The sequence below is a fragment of the Dendropsophus ebraccatus genome, chromosome 2 (genome assembly GCF_027789765.1).
Source record: "Dendropsophus ebraccatus isolate aDenEbr1 chromosome 2, aDenEbr1.pat, whole genome shotgun sequence".
NCBI lineage: Eukaryota > Metazoa > Chordata > Amphibia > Anura > Hylidae > Dendropsophus > Dendropsophus ebraccatus.
Window position 1 is genome coordinate 127,884,010 of NC_091455.1, and position 18,821 is coordinate 127,902,830.

The window sequence follows — 18,821 nt, forward strand, 5'->3', positions numbered from 1 at the left end:
CTGTTCACTTATATGTTCCTGGTTGATATTATTGGCCCTTGAAGTTGTTTGTAAAATACATTCATTTCTTGTTTACAGACACTGAGAGAGAATCACAATCCCTTTGTCCAGATGTTAATATGAAGTCTTCTCTTGACCAGTGCTTGAGCATATCTCCCTGTAGCCCTCAGCCTTCTGAACCATGTTCTTCATCGTCATCTCTCTCAGGCAGTGATATTGTAAGTCCTTACTTTCAAATAATTTGGTTAAAGGGGTGTGCCAAGATATTTGGACCCCCAAGGGATCTCTAGGACACCCTGATGCAGGTTTGTGTGTGATCTGCAGCGCCATTCATTGTCTATGGAGCCACCCGAGATACAAATATAGCACTCCAATGACTCTAGTGGCTTAACCATCACCTGAGTCAGATAGCAAACACAGCATCCTGGTTTTCATTCTCAGCAGTGGGATCCTAAGCAATCAGAGACTTAAAGGGGTAGTGCGGTGAAAAACATTTCCCCTCATTCCCTTCCCACATGCAAAGTTATATAACTTCATAATATACATTGTTGGCCAATTTCAGGTCCTTACCCTACTTTCTCTGGTCCCGCTGGCCACCGGAAGTGGCTTACTTCCGGGTTCTTCAGGGACCATCTTACAGCCCCGGGCGCCATCTGGGGGTCGACACATAGGCCGGCACGTCATGATCTGGGGCGTTCCTTGGGCTACCAGGCACTCCCTCCCTGCCTCTCCTACCTCCCCAAGCTCTGCGATTGGGTCCTGCTTCACTCTGGCTCTCTCTGTACGGCTGTCAGTACTATTAGAACTGCAAGTCCCAGCGCACCCGATGGCGATACACATATCAGGCCAGTGTGTATGACCATCAGGTCCGCTGGGACTTGCAGTTCTAACAGTACTGACAGCTGTACAGAGAGCAACAGGGTAAAGCAGGTCATACACAGTCATGTACGTCCCCCACCCCCCCCTGTATACAATCCTGTTCTCCCTACATCTGTCACCTCCCACCCGGCAGGCAGGTGACCGTGCCGCAGAGTCGCCATCTACCTCCTGTGTCCTGTAACCCCACCGGCACCACCACCACCATCGACACTCCCCCCCCCCCCCCCCCCCCCCCCCCCCATTGACATTGCAGGGCCCTGCAGCTACTCATGGTGCATCCTGTCTCTGATGCTGACTTGCTGAGGGGGCCTGCAATCTCACAACTCTAGAACCCAGAAGCAGCTGCACCATGGGGACTGAGCAGTAACATAGCGATGCATAAGTCCCCTGCCTGGATAACCCCCTCTAAACCGAATGGCCAAAATAAATACTATAAAATTTCAGGATTAAAAAGATATATATATACTACCCTGGTGTTTCCCTATTTAGGTCCCAAAGCTCGCAACAGAGTGAGGACCTGAGAGACTACATATCAGGGTGGTTTGGTGCTCTCCCCACTAGGAGGCACCCCTTGGCAACAGGCTTCCTTCTCTGGAGAGAGGGATATCTGGCTATTCCCGTGTTTTGAGACTCTTAACTGAGACTCCACGGACCCCTTTTTTGCATATATTTATATATTAGAAATAAGAAAAAAAATACCAAAAATGCTTAAATATGTTTAACATAAACTCTTTTTAAACAATGGGCCATTTTCTGATGACTCATTTCACTAAGGTGGAAATCTTTCTTTCAAATCAACTGGTTTCAGAAAGTTATACAGATAAGTGGTTTACTTCTATTTTAAAATCCCAGGTCTTCTGCCACTGTATGTCCTGCGGGATATGTAGTTTTCCTTCCAGTCTGACACTGTGCTCTCTGCTGATCCCCTCTGTCTGAGACAGGAACTGTCCAGAGTAGCAGCAAAAACCCATAGAAATCCTTTCAGATCTCTGCCGACTCGGCCAGAGATTTCAGTCTGACACAGTGCTATCTGCTGACAAGAATACCTTTCCTGCAGGACATACAGCACCTGATAAGTATGGGAAGACTTGAGATTTTTGAAAAGTAAATTACAAATCTATATATCTTTCTGAAACCAGTTGATTTGAAAGAAGATTTTCACTGGATAACTCCTTTAATGGACTTTGCTTCATTTAATAGCATCTTGCACTTGATGCCATTATAAGAAGGCAGTAACACCTTTTATCAAAAACATAAGTAGTTTATTTTTTTTTTTCCTCCTTTTCTCCTTAAGGACTCTGATACACCGCCATCTGTCACACCCACGATTCAGTCTTTTAATCTTCAGCCGAAGACTCCAGTTATGGCCAGAATGCATCCAACATTGACCATAGCTACGGACAAACCTAAAACTGTGCATGCTAGAGCACTGTTACTTTCTACGAGTCATCAGGTACTTATTTGCTAACAATGCTGTCATTTGAAATCTGCTCATAATGGTTTTTTGTATTTCATTAAAATAATCACTTTTTTTTTTTTTTTTTGCCTTTCAGACTAATTATAACATGTCTGCCCCAGCTCTTACGATGCCTCTACATCCATGCAGGCAAGCTGGTATTAAACCAGCCTCACATAAAACTGTTCATCATGTGTTCTATTCTGCTTCTCTTTCTGCAACCCATGCCCACTCTACAAGTCCACATTATTTCAAGGTATTTTTGGCTTGATGCTTTATCTGCACCAAAGAAACTGTCTGCTTTACAACAAAACACATTAATCCATGAGCTCAGGAAAAACTTCTCAATTCCACGGCAGAGCTCTTCACTGCGTAATTCCTCCACGATCTGTGTCCTACAGTGTCTGGGAGGGCACATGCGGCTCTGCTTCCTCCCCTCTCCGCTCAAAGAATTGACGTGTCAATTCTTTGAGCGGAGAGCGGTGGAAGCAGAGGCGACACTATGCAGGGACACATCTGTCGGCACACTCAAGTTGGCTGCAATTGAAACAGTCAATCAATGTTTCCTACTATCAGTTGCACTCCACAGCAGTTTTTTTTCTTTATGCTCTTTAGTTTATCATGTATATGCTTACAAAGTTCTGCTGTGGATAAAGTTGACACAAATGCATCGTATACCATTGAAGATCAAACGTTTTAGTCATTCATTGATCTCTCTGAAGCGATAGTGCCACATGAGTTGAGATGCCAGACGTGGCTGGGCGTGACTGGCATCTCAGCACACATGGCACCATCCCTTTTACAGTCTACCAACCACATGTATACCAGTTGAGAGAGGTCAATAAATTATCAAAACGTTCCATCTTTAATGGTATACGATGCAATTATGAAAGTTATGTAAACCATTTGTGCCAACTTTATCCGGAGCAGAATTGTGTACACACATAGGATGATAAAATAAACTAAAGCGTAAAAGAAATTTTTTTTTTTTGAGTGTTTTCCCTTAGTTCCCTTGGCAGCACGACATTTAAGTTATCACGCGCCTGTGTGCCCATGGGATGGGAGGTATATTTGAATAAAAAATGTACATATTTCCTCCCCTAGAAGGTATCTATTAGAGAAACCACATGGTCTTAAGTAAATAATAGATTGAATTATAGAGTAAATTATAAAGTAACTAAATAGGGAAGGGAGCCTTGTGCTGCCATGGAGACTTGGGGAAAACACGTTAACAAAATGTTAGCTTCCCTGTTGTCCACCTTGGCAGCACAACATGTGGGAAACTAGCAAGAACCCCCCCCCCCCCCCCCATGGGATGAGCTCTCATCCCTCATCAAAGGGAATCTGTCAGCACCCGGGCCCTACCTTAGGTGCTGTAGCTGGCAGTCTCCTAGTAAGCACGGTGCCTTTTGGTGATTTGTCCTTGCAGTGGATTATGCACAATCCTACTGTAATAAAGTGTCAGAGTTGTTTGTGCCACACTCACACCTCCACACTCCTACTTCATGAATAATCAATGCTGCCCGGCCTCCTGCGCGCTCCTCTGTCAGGCAGTATCTCTCATTGCAGATCAGTCCTCTGTAGGCAGATTGAAAGAAGCACTCAGATGTAGTTGTATATGCAAGAGGAAAAAAAAACACATAAACTGCGCTGCATGTGCAGGTCAAAACACTTTGGAAGAACATGCATGTGTGTGCAAATGCACGCTCACCTGATTAGGTTGTACACAATTCGGCACGACTTGTAATATGCCCTCTGGATCAAAAGAGGATGCTGCCTACCACCTTCAGATTCTCCAGGGTGGATCCTCTGTGACAATCTGTGGGAATCTTATAAAGCACAGGGGAATGTGTCCCAGAAGGGGTGTTTGCGCCAGACAAATTCCATCAACTTCTTCCCTGTACTGATACTCAGATATAGTTGAATCTCTGAGCCCTAATGTGTTGGTCTAGGGGTAATTCGCCTGTCTAGAGACCTGCCAGCAGTTCATTCTTTGGTTCAGACAACTCCTCTTTGACACTTCATTACAGTAGGACACAGTAGGATTTTGCATAATCCACTGCATGGACAAATTACCAAAAGGTACCATGCTAACTAGGGGACTGACAGCTACAGCACACTGTCAGCACCTTAGGTAGGGTCTGGGTGCTGACAGATTCCCTTAAAGTACAGACTTTGCAAAAGTAGTCTGTACGCCTCTAGTCTGTAATACCTTATAAAGTCAGAGGTGTACAGGTGTTTCCCAAAAGTCTAGAAAGAAACGTTACCATCTGCCTACCGGAATGTGTCTGGCGTCAGAAATCAGTTATCATTAGGTTGCGTGTTTCCCCGTTCTGGAGGTACCTGCTCTACCTCTACTCTGGTATTGTCTTAATTGATTAGATCTTACAAATGGACCAACTGTTCTTGGAGGTCTGAGAAAGTGGCTTCTCCTTATTGGAGAGTTCCTCCATTATTTTTGTTTAATTCAGGACCAACATGATTGCAAAGAGTATTTTGAAGGGTTGTCACCAGTCCCGGATCTAAGCCAGAGTGCTGTCCTCCCTGCTGTAGAGGGGGACATGGTTCTTGATGACAATCTGACCCGCTGTAATGCTGCATGGCCAAGTACATCTGCTTTATCAGCTAAGGATCTCATCTGTTTTTACTCTAGACTCAACATCTTCCTGTAATCTTGCTAGCCATTTTCTAAGGCTCCTAGAGACCTCATAAGTGGTAGCGACAGCAGCCTTTTTAAAGCCATCTGAATGTTTGTCCATGGGAATGTTTAAACTGGACCCATCTCCTGTAGGCTATTTTGTCTAATGGGGAAAAAACCTTTAGTAGCCTCCCCCTCAGTCTGAGGATTGAGGATGACCCGACTTCATCTATGGCCTGGAACCAGAGTGGAAAATAGGAAAGGGCAGACCCCTCCTTAAACCCAGATAAGTATTTTAGTACAAAATCCTTGACCCAAATAGACATCTGACTGAGGGCTCCTCAGTCTCTGGCATGACATTGTTGACACATCTGTAAACAAGACAGTGGATTTTACACTGCAATGGAAAAGATAAATATGAGGAATGTGCATACAATTCTCATATCCATCTGATAATGGAGTCTCACATTGGCTACAAGCCGACTGTTTCCTCTTAGAGCATCCTATCCTGCTTCCAGGGCTTCTGCCTGAATCCATAGAAGACATCCTGAGAGAAACTTCTTTATTAAAATATGCATAGCAAGTAACCAAAGAAGGGCTCCTAAGCATAATTGCACTTGAAGAATATGCAGAATGCTTGAATTAGTGCACGCAGGACACACACTTCTGAGATAGTGGGGCTGCTGCAGCAAAAGGTAGTTGACTGCACTAAACCAGCAAACTTCTGGAGTTTAAATATTCTGTAATTGGTGTCCACTAATGGGAGACTCTGTCCCAACATGCCTTCAGTGGCCTCCCTCTGCTTGATTCATATGACTTGATCTTATATGACAAAAAACACAAACAAATATGGTTAATGTCCACAGTATGACTATACTAATAGGGCTGCAGTCCTGAAAAGAAAATAGAATAGTTAGCACTACACGCTAGACTGGCTGCAATCTGGGGAGCCTGAAGTGTGTCAAACACTTTAGTAGATGACAATGGGCTCCAGCAAGATGGGGGTACCCAGGAAAGGAGACATACCTATCTCAGGAGGCTGAACAAACACTTGTATGGTACCAGCCCCATCCTGACAAACAGATGTCTAGCTCTCAGGGTGCCCTCATACACATTTTGTCTGGTGGGGGTTTTTTGGCCCCCCCAAAAAAGCCATAATAGCGCCAATGCTGCACATAGCATTTTTGACTTTGCGTTAGATACTTTTTTTTTTTTTTTTGTAGTTTAGGCGTCTGCTGAACTTTTCCCTCTGCCATTACACTACCTAGCTGCTTGGCCACAAAGGTGAAAAAAAAAAACACCAGGAAAAGTCATATGCACAGCATGGAGTTTTTTGAGACTCTCAGAACAATCCCATTGAAATCTATGGGAGAAAAAGTGCCACAGTTGGGCAAAAGAAAAAAACAAAACACACCCTCAGCATTCTGCGTTTTGAAAAAACAGCCAAAGAGCCTTAAAAACGCCACAGAGAAACTGCACACCAAAAGAACGCCATGTGTATAAGGCAGATCATAAACTTCCATTGACTTCCGGCTAACATCTGGCCACTGACATTTTTGCAAAAAAGCCATGGTGTTTTTACTGGCATTTTTCAAAGATTTTAAGGCAGCTTAAAGCCAGCCTCAGCTCTAAACTATGACTGACCACCTGCATCAGACCACAGCCTTTTTTGTGTTTTCAATCCACTCCTGGCTTTGGTTGCAAAAATATTGTGTGGGAACGTAGCCTAAAGCGTAACTGTAATTTAAATGTCATTTTTCAGAAATCAAAAAATATCAATAGTACAAGCGATTTTAAGAAATTCTGTAATAGGTTTTATTAAACAAAACAGTTTCCTTCTGTACTCAAAAAGCTGCTTTCCTACCACCCCCTCACTTCAAAAGAAGCAGGATTTCTGTGTCCATTATGCTCTATGGAGAGAGGATGGGTCGAGGGGGGATGAATGAGCATGGAGAGGAGAAAAGGCAGAACTGCAAAACACTACATCCTGCAATCTTCTCTCACCAAGCTCCCAGATAAGTACTGACCTTTCTGACCTCAGTGTTTATTGTGCCCAGTCTGCAAACTGTACAGTTTTTTTGTCTGCTCTCTCATCCTCCTCGGCCCCTATAATGGACTTGGCAAATCCTTTACTTTGCTCCTCTGTTAGGGTGTGTTCACACTGAGTAAAATAGGTGTAATTCTGCCGCAGAATTACGCCTGCCTCGATGTGTCACATCTCAATGGGAGAGCGTGTGCTCCTCCGCTGCCGTCGCTCTCCGCTCAAAGAAGTGACATGTTATTACTCCGAGCAAAGAGCGGCGGTAGCAGAGGAGCGCGTGCCCGCTCATTTACTCACAGTGAGATTCCGCCGTATTTGCTCAGTGTGAACATACCCCAATAAAGACTGCTTTGCCTAATGATGCACAGATAAGAGGGGGGGGGGAGGCTTGAGAACAGCTTTTTGAGTACAGAAAGAGGCTTTTTTGCCTTATAAAATCTATTAGTTTCTTTAAATCGCTTGTACTATTGATTTCTAGAAAAAAAATTGAGTGTTACACATTAAGTGGAGGGAACACTCCTTTTGTGGGCTTTACAGGATAAAAATAAAACCTCAGTAAGACCATGTGGTTTCTCTATATACCTTCTAGGGGAGTAGTCATGTAAACCTTTAATTTCATAAGAATATTCCTCTTGTCCCGTTGGCTGACAGGGGCGTCATAAACCATAGGCTGTGCTGCAAAGGGTGACAACCGGCAAAAACTGTTTGAGGAAAGTCTCCCTTTTTCACCAGATTCACCAGTCTCCCTTTTTCACCAGTGTTTTGTACATGTCAAGAAGGTTCCCAAAGTTCTATATTTTTCCTTAAGGGGAAAAATAAATTTGTAGAGATCAATGATGCGTAAACCTATGCCCAGGACCCAGACATGCTTCTGAAGGTCAATTTTACATGTTGAAGTTATTCCATTTATAACTAATTTTATTTATATATTTTAGCAACATCACAATGGCATAAAAATGAAGGAAATGTTTCACCGCAGTATAAAAGATGGGCAAGAATTGGCTAACTTTGGCAATACAAGACAGAATGGCAGCAGAGGAACATATCACTATAATCGGAACACATGGAAGAGGAAAAAGCAGTTGAGGGATAGCCTTCCTATCAACATCAACAGATGAGTTTGCCTGTGTCTGGGACTTCCAGTGCTTAACAAAGTAAAAACTGGTTGATGTTGAGCACTTTTTTTTTTTTTTCCTTAACTGCTAGAAGTTTGAATTGAGGGTCTTTTCGGCTGAACAAAATTGCTCAATGATTTATTCACTTTAAAGGGTCAGTGGTGACTTGTGCTACCAAAGATGCTCCTCAGTGGTACAGGTAGTTGTGGTTGTCCTTCCTGTACGGAGACATGTCAACACAGCGCCGTGTGACTGAACGCTTTTTACACCTTCCGTTTGTGATGGCTTTTTACTGATCATTTGACCATAAGGGGCTTAAAGTTAGTTTGCCAGCCCCTTGCAGTCATTCACTGTATGACCCTATGACATAAATGGAATGGGGGAGGCAAAAGCCTTATGATCACATGGTCCTCTCCTGACATAGTTCTGACTATTCCAGGGTAATGAAGGTGCAGATATTTTTGTAGGTAAGTAAATCGGCAGAGCAGCCATAATTACAGACATGGGTTGTAAAGAAATTTGCACTTTTCTCAGTAATTTGGCAGGATGCATAATAGAGGCTTTATGCAATTTATGCTGGAGAACCCCTTGAACGTCAGTTTAGTATTTTACAAAATGTAACATTTAGAGGGGAAGTCTTATAAAAGAACAGAAGATGGGACATAATAAAGTATACTTGCCTATCCACGTGCCCTGTAGTGCCACTCCCAAGTCCAGCTGGCAGCCTTCTGCATCTTCTCCAGCTGCAACATCACGTACCCGGCAGAGCGAATGCCCGCTCAGCCAATAAGTGACTTGGGCCGAACGCCTCCCCAGTAACTGGCTGAGCGGGCAACCACTTATCCATGACATTGCAGCTTGGAGAGCCAGGTACGTAATGTACCCGGATTCCAGATGAAAATTAGACTCAGTCAGTCAGACTCGCAGTTTGGAGGTCCCGACAAGCAGAGTGTCCAGGAATATCGGGCACTGACCGGCTGTCTTTTTGCTACTCCCCAATAGATGATGGGAAACGTAGTTCAGGATAAACATATTTAATAGTGGATGGATTACGCGTTGGACTCGCAGTGGTTCTATGGAGGCACGAGGACTGAGAAGTACACATTGCTTTTTTTTCCCGTAGGACTTCTCTTTTAAATGGTTTAAATCTTATTAATTCCTTTTTAGATGTCATGTTAAAGCTTGTGAGGACATATTTCTCTCCCCCTGATGATAAATGCACTTTTTGTACTACTGCCACTGGACCTTTACAGCATTCAGTGATTGCCTAGCTGCCAGTGAACATAATTGGACATTTAGTATTTGGGCAAGGTTAGAGACAAGGTGGCCTTTAACTTCAACCTCTGATAACTGAAGTTCAAATTATTATTATTTTTTTTTCACTTTGAAAAAGATGTTAAAGGGGTTATCCAGCGCTACAAAAACATGGCCACTTTTCCCCCTACTGTTGTGTCCAGTTCAGGTGGGGTTTGCAATTAAGCTCCATTTACTTCAATGGAACTGAGTTTCAAAACCCCACCCAAACTGGAGACAACAGTAGGGGGAAAGTGGCCATGTTTTTGTAGTGCTGGATAACCCCTTTAAGGACATTCCTAATATATTTTTGGTTATAGGAAACTTATCGTTTTCATGTTGCTTGAACTATAGACAGCATGAAACGGGGACAAGCTTCATCATTCTGGACCACTGCAGCATTTCAGAGGAGTCCTAGTATGACACTTGTTGGGAAAGGGGTCATTTGGGTGGTGTTCGATGGTTTTACCCCAGCCCTTCAGCCTTGTTTGACAAATCTGAGTTAAGGGATAGATCTACCAATTGGTCAAGGCGCTATAGACAGTCCTGATGACTTGGAGCTCTGTTCCTGGCTTGTGTCATAATTAGGATTCTTTGGAAACTCTGCCGGGTTTCAAAGTGGGTCATACACTATGGTAATGATGAAGTCTTTCAGTGTTACATGCTGACTATGGTTCGGGCCGCATAAAAATGACTTATTCTTTTTTAAATTTAATGTATGGTGCTTTATTTCTATAATTTAGTGTACCTGACCCCTTTTATTTACAAAGATAAATTTGCGTAGCCATAACTTCCTTTCTTTTTGCTTTTTTGTCTTTTATTTTAAATGTACAAGAAACAAACGAAAGTTTCACTTTGTTTATACCAGCCTGTTTATGGGGAACATCTTCTAACAATTGCCCATTCTATCTTAATCTTCTGGTCTCTGTAAAAACAACTAGTAAGCTTTGCAAGGCTTCAAATTATGGCTTTTAAATTGCCTTTCCCTTCTGAAATACCTAAAGTCTGCTGATCTGGCATTGGTTACAGAAGTACATTTGTTTCTTTTGTGTGTGCGGTTTTTTTTTTTTTGCATTCACCTTCACTGTGCGTTTTTGTATTTCTGTCATTTTCATTACCGATTCGATAGATAAACTTTTAAGTTTCAGCATGATCTCTGTTCATTTATAGAAAATGGATTATAGGAGCACTAGTTGTGGTTAGTCTTGTAGAATTTTTTTTTTTTTAATACAATATTGGCTATGAGCTGGAATGTCAGATGACATGTTTTGTTAGAAAGGGTATTATTTTGATTTCTTTCTGAAATCTTTATGCATGTGTTCTGTTAAGAACCACAATTTCATGAGCCTGTTTGTACACATGTTGGGCAAATTTACATTGCTACTTTTATTGTGTACAGGTCTTCTATGCAAGGTTATCGGTGTTTGATATACTGTATATATGTGCTGTTTTCTGTGGGTTTTGTTTTTTTTTAACCACTACTTTTGAGGTAATCTGCCTTTGCATTTGAATATTCTTTAACAATTTGATTTACCCAAAGTAGCTCTTATTTTTGATTGTACTTTGTGTTCCAGCCTGCATTAGTATATATGGTTCTGAGCCAGAAAGCTTCCACAGCTCTATTTGCAGGGTTTAGGTAAATACAGGTTTCCTAGGTGGCTTCATATAGAAATTCTGCTGGCACTGAAAATTTGATGCACAGCAATGAGGCTGACTTTGAATGAACAAACATTCCAAATCAAAGTAGCACATTCCTATTGCTGACCCTGTTCATGCCTAATATTTTATCATTTGCCAGAATCTTCTGAAATTGTTCGCATTGCATAATTGGTTGTCAAATATGATAAATTTACTGTGGAATAGCAATATTCTGTGAACATGTGTAAGAGCAAGGTTATACTTAAAATGTGACATATTTTAAAGTTTGAGGTCAAGCATGCTCTAGCACCAGGCAACCAAGCAGCTTTATGCTAATTTGAAAGGAAATCATGTGTGAACTTTTTGGGATGGAACAGTGTGAGGGATAAAATGAAACCTATTTTTATGTATTTTCTATTTCTTTTAATAAACAAAACTTGCAAGTGCCTTTTAACTGTTTGTGCTCTCTATTTTATTGCAATGTTTTTTTTCTCTTCCATTTTCCATTAAAGATACACCTACACATTTAAATGTTTATAGCCATACCAGTTTACACTGTCACTAAAATAGCCTTTGATCTGCATAGTGTTCTTGTATGTACCATTGTAAGTACATACTGTACATTGCAAGAAATTGTGCATGGCTTTACAGCAGAGATTGCTTTCACTTTTTTTTTCAAATACAAATTAGCATTAAAGCATAAACCTCAGGCCATAACAGCCTGACAGCACAGAATTTCAGGCTGCTGCCTCTTCCGGAATAATTGACAGCCTGGGGGGGGGGGGGTGTTGTCTGAAAATACAGCCGGCACGAGGACAGGCACGAGGACAGAGCCAGATACATGATCACAAGCCGCATGGCTGGTACGTATAGACTGCGTGTGATCTGGAAACTGACAGTACAGATATATACACATCTGGACTGTCAGTTTCCCGGGCTGCATAAGTAATAAAAGGATTGTTCTTGTAACTCATCTGCTCAATTTCTTGTACTGTGTAAAGACACAGTAAATGAGCTGCTTATCGCTGCTCATTTGTGACCCCCGCAGCTAAGAAATTTCTTGATCTAAAAGGACCCTATCCTTTCTCTTCCTGTAATTAGGAGTATCCGGCTGTGAGATCCCAGTTTGGGATGAAATTGGGACATATACACTTATGTATATTGGCCACATAATACAATACACAAAACAGAACCATCCCACAGGAAACTTAGTGCACCTGTCATTAGAAACAACTTTTGACCCATCAACAGCAGTTTGGATCTGGTTCTGTGTATTCAGCAGGGCTGTGGAGTGTGAGCTAGTTTTGGTTGGGGGGGGGGGGGGGGGATATGGATTCCAGCTTTTTATAAGAAAAAAAAAAACTTCATCATTGAATTTTTTCATATTAATGTTATTAACCCCTAGCTGCACCAGTCAGTTCTACAGCCTGGTGGGAAACTTAGTTTTGAGCAAATTTACAGTAGGAACGAAGGGATTGCTTCATTCCTATCTGTATTCCGCTCATCGGGCTGCGGGGCTTTGAAGTGTGTTCTGCTTCCTGCCGTTCCTCCCCATGTACAATAACTGACTGTCTCCTGGTGCTCACTGTTTACATAAACAGTGACCAACAGCCACTGATAGCGGACAGTTTAGTGTAGTCGGTGCTAGACCCCCAATGCACAGGCACAAACTCCACCAATACATGGGATGCTTGGTACCACGTCATCAGTGCATGGGCCTGGTATCCCTTCTGGGTGCGGTAAGATAAGGAGCTGGGGCAGCATCCACTTGTCATCTGTGTCTGTGGACACTCTCTATCTGTACACAGCGATCCAGCACTCTGCAGATACCAACAGCCACTCTACCATGAGCCCATTCTGTAGGCTCTATTCAGCACATCTTCTTGAGCGTGCTGCAACTTTGGAGGAGGGTGAACTTGACACCCTATCCTCTTCTGATTAGTCTGAGGGGCCTTCAGTGAAGTTATTTCTGGTAGATAACTCTAACCAATTAATAAAGGTAACAAGAGCATCCATGAATGTGGAGGACATAAGGCAACCACACAGTGGAAGATCCTGCACTCCCTGCATAATATTATGGATCTGTTTAATAGAGTGGGATAATCTGGAGGGGAAGTCTTTTGTTCCCAGATTCTTTAATTCAGGAGGCAGACGGAAAAGCTTCGGAAAGAGCCCCGGCTGTGGATGCTCCAATAGCAAAAATGGCAGAGAGAGTTTGGCATTTGAGGATTCCTTCCTGACCGAATAGACATGAAGGTCAAATATTTTAATAAGCAAACATGGGAAGCGGCTACATGTTCCCTGAGGACATGTGTGGCATCCACCTGCAAAGCGAGGGCTCTTAGACTCTGGCTGGCAAATATAAGGGCACAACCAGAGGGTTCCTCTTGTAATAAACTCCTCAAGGACTTAAAGGCATTGACAAAGGCAGCTGAATTCCTGGCTGATGCGTTAATGTACTCGAGATGTCAGCAAGGGCCGTGGCCTTGTCGAATTTGGTTAAAGGGCCTTGTGGCTAAGGTCATGGAAGGGGGATGTAGCATTTAAAGGTAGGTTGTGTTCTATCTGTTGAAATGGTGGGTTTTTGTTTCGGCCTGTCCTAGACTTCCATGTTTTCCAGGCAGCCCCGGGTCTGTATCCTCCCTCAGCACTGAGCCAACAGCCTGAGAGAGATAAGTGCAGATCAGTTTTGGTTCATACCAAACGAATCTGCTTTGCTAATTTCTAGTAAAAATGTTCTGTTTGCCAATTCTCCACAGAGAATAGAAAAGTGGGAAGATTTTTCTTTGCTAAATTTTCCTTTAACCCCTAAACGACATCGGGCGTAAATTTACGCCCTCGTGCCCTGGTACTTAATGCATCAGGGCGTAAATTTACGCCCGATGTTTCCCCGATTGCTGTGTGTTCGCACACAGCGATCGGGGAAGATGGCCTGCTATAAATCATAGCAGGCCATCTTAGCTTCTCGGCACGGGGGGTGGTTAACACCCCCCGTGCTTACGATCGCCGCTATTGGCTGATCAATTCAGATCAGCCAATAGTGGCGATAGGAGCCTTTCCGGGTCATCGATGGCCCGGAAAAAATGGCGGTCGGTGCTGTCCGAGGATGGCACCGACCGCCATTACTGTAAAAAGTAATGGTGGTCACGGTGCCACCGGCCCGATCGCCGTGAATGGCCGGCCGGTACCGGCCGGCCATTCACGGCGATCGGGCCAGTGGCACGGCGATCAGAGTCCACAAAAATAAATACCTGCTCTGGACCCCTCAACTAGGTAACTGAGGGGTCCACAGCAGGTATTTGTACATTACTCACCTGTCCCGGGGTCCTGATCGGCGTTTTCCGGGTTCGCGGCGTCCTCCGTCATTCCGTCGGGTCTTCGGCTATGTCCGGCGGTTCCCAACGTTTTTTTTTGGCCTCGTCTTTTTCCGGATTTTGCGCTCTGCTGCCCTCTAGCGGCTGATATGTGTAATACACTTATCAGCAGCTACAGGGATGTTCAGAATGTAGAAAGGTTTTTTTTGTTTTTTTTTTCCAATTTTTTTTTTTTCAATTTTCCGCACCCTATCGCCGCTGAGTGTTGATCAGCATCGCACGAAAGTACATAAGTGCGGCATTTATCAGCAACTCCTTTCTTGGTGTAGGTTTTTTTCATAGTTACTGTAAAAAAACACTACATTACACCACACTACATTGAATAAGAGTTTGACACTATACCACTACATACCCCATGTACCAATTCCCGTATAAAAATGGCCCCCAGGGTGTTTTCAGCGTCAGACGGATACGTTATTATTGCCTCCGACACCGAAACAGCCAGTGAGGATGATCCTTTGTTTCTCCATTCATCCTCATCATCCAGTGACGTGTCTGGGGGTAGTGTAGCGTACGCTGCCCCCCAGACACGTCTTTTCCGCCAGTACTGTCCCAATAAGAGATCATGGTATGGCGTGAAATTCTACAAACTCTGTGAGAGTACCTCAGGGTACACTTACAGATTTAGGGTACGTGCACACTGCGGAATGGCGAAGGATAACGCTTCGTGCATTCCGCAGCTGGCACCACCCGTGTCTCCACCCGTGTCATAGACTCCAATCTATGCATGGGCGGATTCCATCGTCCATCCAAACAATGAACACGTTGGACGGAGAGCGGAATCCGCCCGTGCATAGAATGGAGTCTATGACACGGATGGAGACGTGCGCCTGCATCACTCCGCCGGTGGGTGCCAGCTGTGGAATGCACAAAGGGTTATCCTTCGCCATTCTGCAGTGTGCACGTACTCTTAGAGTGTATGTAGGAAGGGACACCCGAATCCAGCCCCAGATGCCCCCTCCCCCCCATCCTCGGAACAAGTGGGAAGATTGTCCGGGAACTGATCTTCCCACTGCTGGATAAAGGTTACCACCTGTACGGGGATAACTTTTATACCAGCACAACCTCTTCCGGTCCCTCGCTGCCCAAGCTACTGTAGCTTGCGGCACGATCCGAAAATATCAGAATCCGTAATAAAGCCCTAATATTTACCAGCCATAGAGCGCTTCTGGATATGAAGGACCCCAGATCGCACCAGGGCAACATTCTCCAGGTGACGTCCCCCACACTGGAAAACAGGAGACCCCAGAAGAAGTGCAGAGTATGGCGTAACAGGGGGATCAGGAAGGACACCATTTTCCAGTGTGACGCTTGTCCTGATCACCCCGGCCTCTGCATACTGGATCGCTTCAAGGCGCACCACACGTCATCGGAGTTCTACATTATCTAAATTCTGTCCCTTATTCCTATTTCAGGGGGTCACGTTGATCCAGGAATTATTCTGATTGCCATTATGGAGTCGAAAGGAATTTTTCCCCTGTGATGAGGCTACTATCGTCTGCCTCACAAGGGTTTTTTGCCTTCCTCTGGATCAACACAGATTGAGTTTGATGGACACCTGTCCTTTTCAACCTTATAAACTAATAATTGGCCTAATATCCCCAAATAAATTAGAATTGTCCCTTTTCCCCAGCTAAATAGATATGGCCGCCATTCCCATTAGAGACTTGCCATGATGCAATTACAAAGCCTCTGTGCTGCCAGGACAGTAGAAACCCCCCACAAGTGACCCCATTCTGGAAACTACACCCCATAAGGAATCTAACAAGGGGGGCAGCGGGGATATGGCCCCCTGGTGACGGCCACATTTGGGACGTGAAAATGAAAAAAAATGGTATTTTTTATTTTCTCGGCACATGTTCTACGTAAGTGCCCGTCACCAGTGGGGTCCATATGCTCACTGCACCCCTTGTTAGATTCCTTATGGGGTATAGTTTCCAGAATGGGGTCACTTATATGGGGTTTCTACTGTCCTGGCAGCACAGGAGCTTTGTAATTGCGACATGGCCTCCATCCTCCATTCCAGCCTCTAAATGGCGCTCTGTCCCTTTGGTGGCTTGCCCTTTGCCCATATGGCACATTATGCCCACATGTGGGGTATTTTCGTACTCAGGGGAAATTACCCTACACGTTTTGTGTTCATTTTCTTTTTTAACCCCTTGTGGAAATGGAAAAAATCAAGGCTAGACCAACATTTAGTGTAATTTTTGTAAAATTTTTACTCTAAATCATTAATCTTGTCATGATTTTTTCATTTTCACAAGGGGCTAAAAGATAAAAAAAAACACTAAATGTGTAGCGCAATTTCCCCTGAGTACGGAAATACCCCACATGTGGACATAAAGCGCCATGTGGGTGCAGGGTAAGCCTCCGAAGGGTAGGAGCGCTATTTGGTTTTTGAAGGCTGGATTTGGATGGAATGGATTTTGAGGGGCCATGTTGCATTCAAAAGGCCCCTGTGTTGCCAAGACAGTTGAAACCTCATTATGGAAACTACACCCCTCAAGGAATGTAACAAGGGGTGTAGTGAGCATATGGACCCCACTGGTGATGGGCACAAATGTGGAACAATGTGGCGTGAAAATGAAATATTACATTTTTTACACTATAATGTTGGTTTAGCCTTGAATTTATCATTTTCACAAGGGGTTAAAAGAGGAAAAAAAATGTGTAGAGAAATTCCCCCTGAGTCCGTAAATACCCCACATGTGGACATAAAGAGCCATGTGGGCGCAGGGCAAGCCTCCGAAAGGAAGGAGCGCCATTTGGATTTTGGAGGTTGGATTTGACTAGAATAGATGATGAACGCCATGTCGCATTTACAGAGCCCTCGTGCTGCCAAAACACTGGAAACCCCCCACAAGTGACCCCATTCTGAAAACTACACCCCTCAAGGAATCTAACAAGGGGTGCAGTGAGGATATTGACCCCTTGATGACGGGCACATTTGTGCCATGAAAGTGAAAAAATGAAAATATTCCCTTTCACGTCACATTGTTCCACATTTGTGCCCGTCACCAGTGGGGTCCATATGCTCACTGAACCCCTTGTTAGATTCCTTGAGGGGTGTAGTTTCCAGAATGGGGTCACTTGTGGGGGGTTTCCAGTGTCTTGGCAGCACGAGGGCTCTATAAATGCGACATGGCCCTTGAAATCCTTTCCAGTGAAATTCAGCTTCCAAAAGCCAATTGGCGCTTCTTCCCTTTGGAGGCTCGTCCTGCGCCCCCTTGGCGCTTTATCGCCATATGTGGGGTATTTCCGTACTCAGGAGAAACTGCGCTACACATTTTGTGTCTTTTTTTTTTCCTCTTATCCCTTTAAGAAAATGAAAAATTGAAGGCTAGAACAACGTTTTAGTGTAAAAAATAAATTTTTCTTTTTTCACGCCATATTGTTCGGAAAATCTGTGAAGCACCTGTGCGGTCCAGATGCTCACCGCACCCCTTGTTACATTCCTTGAGGGGTGTAGTTTTCTAAATGGTGTCCCTTTAGGGGTGTTTTTTAGGTTTTGGCACCCCAGAGCCTCTGCCAACCTGAAGTGGTACAGTCAAAAATGACCAAATATAACGGAGGCGTTGAAATTCACTAGGCACTCCTTTATATCTGAGGCTTGTGGTTGCGTCAAATAGCGCAATAGGGCCACATATGGGGTATTTCTATAAACTGCAGAAACGGGGCAATCAATATTGGGGTGCATTTTTCTGGTAACAGGTTTATAATTATGAAAAATATTGGATTACAATAAAATCTCTGCACAGAAAATTTAAATTTTCAAATTTTTTACACGCTTAGCTTTTATTTCTGTGACTCCCCTAAAGGGTTAAAAAACTTTCTGGATATGCTTTTGAAGAGTGTGGGGGGTGCAGTTTCTGAAATGGGGTGCTTTGTTGGGCTTTCTAACATACAGGCCCCTCAAATACACTTTAAACCTGAACAGGTCCCTAAAAATATCTGATTTTGAAATTTTACTAAAAATTTGGAAATTTGCTGCTAATGTTTTAAGCTTTCTATTGTCTAAAAAAAATGAAAGATCGTTTAATAAATGCCGCCAACATAAAGTAGACATGTTGCTAATGCTATTTAATATATAATTTATGTGGTATAACCACTTTCTGTGTAAGCAAAAAAGTTTCAAAGTTGGAAAAATGCATTTTTTCACGTTATTTGGTTTTTTTTCATAAAGATTCGTTATGAGTATCGACTCCAATTTTCCAGAAATGTAAAGAACAATATGTCACGAGAAAACAATCTCAGAATCAGCTGGATAGGTAAAAGCATCCCGAAGTTATTAATGAATAAAGTGACACTGGTCATATTCATAAAATTTGTCTCTGTCATTAAGGCCATTTCAGGCTCTGTCCTTAAGGGGTTAAAGAGACTCACCCTG

General features: G+C 43.5%; 1 protein-coding gene across 4 annotated transcripts in view; it reads left to right on the forward strand.

The window, feature by feature from the left end:
* The window catches only part of TENT4A (terminal nucleotidyltransferase 4A), a 33,988-nt gene extending 24,437 nt beyond the window's left edge, over positions 1–9,551 (forward strand). For all 4 annotated transcript variants that reach the window (XM_069958283.1, XM_069958282.1, XM_069958284.1 and 1 more), the window contains 4 exons: positions 79–218; positions 2,174–2,332; positions 2,433–2,591; positions 7,950–9,551. In XM_069958283.1, the coding sequence (XP_069814384.1) occupies positions 79–218; positions 2,174–2,332; positions 2,433–2,591; positions 7,950–8,132 (641 nt within the window). In that variant the 3' untranslated portion in view covers positions 8,133–9,551. The remainder of the gene's footprint in view (positions 1–78; positions 219–2,173; positions 2,333–2,432; positions 2,592–7,949) is intronic.
* The last annotated feature ends 9,270 nt before the right edge of the window (positions 9,552–18,821 follow it).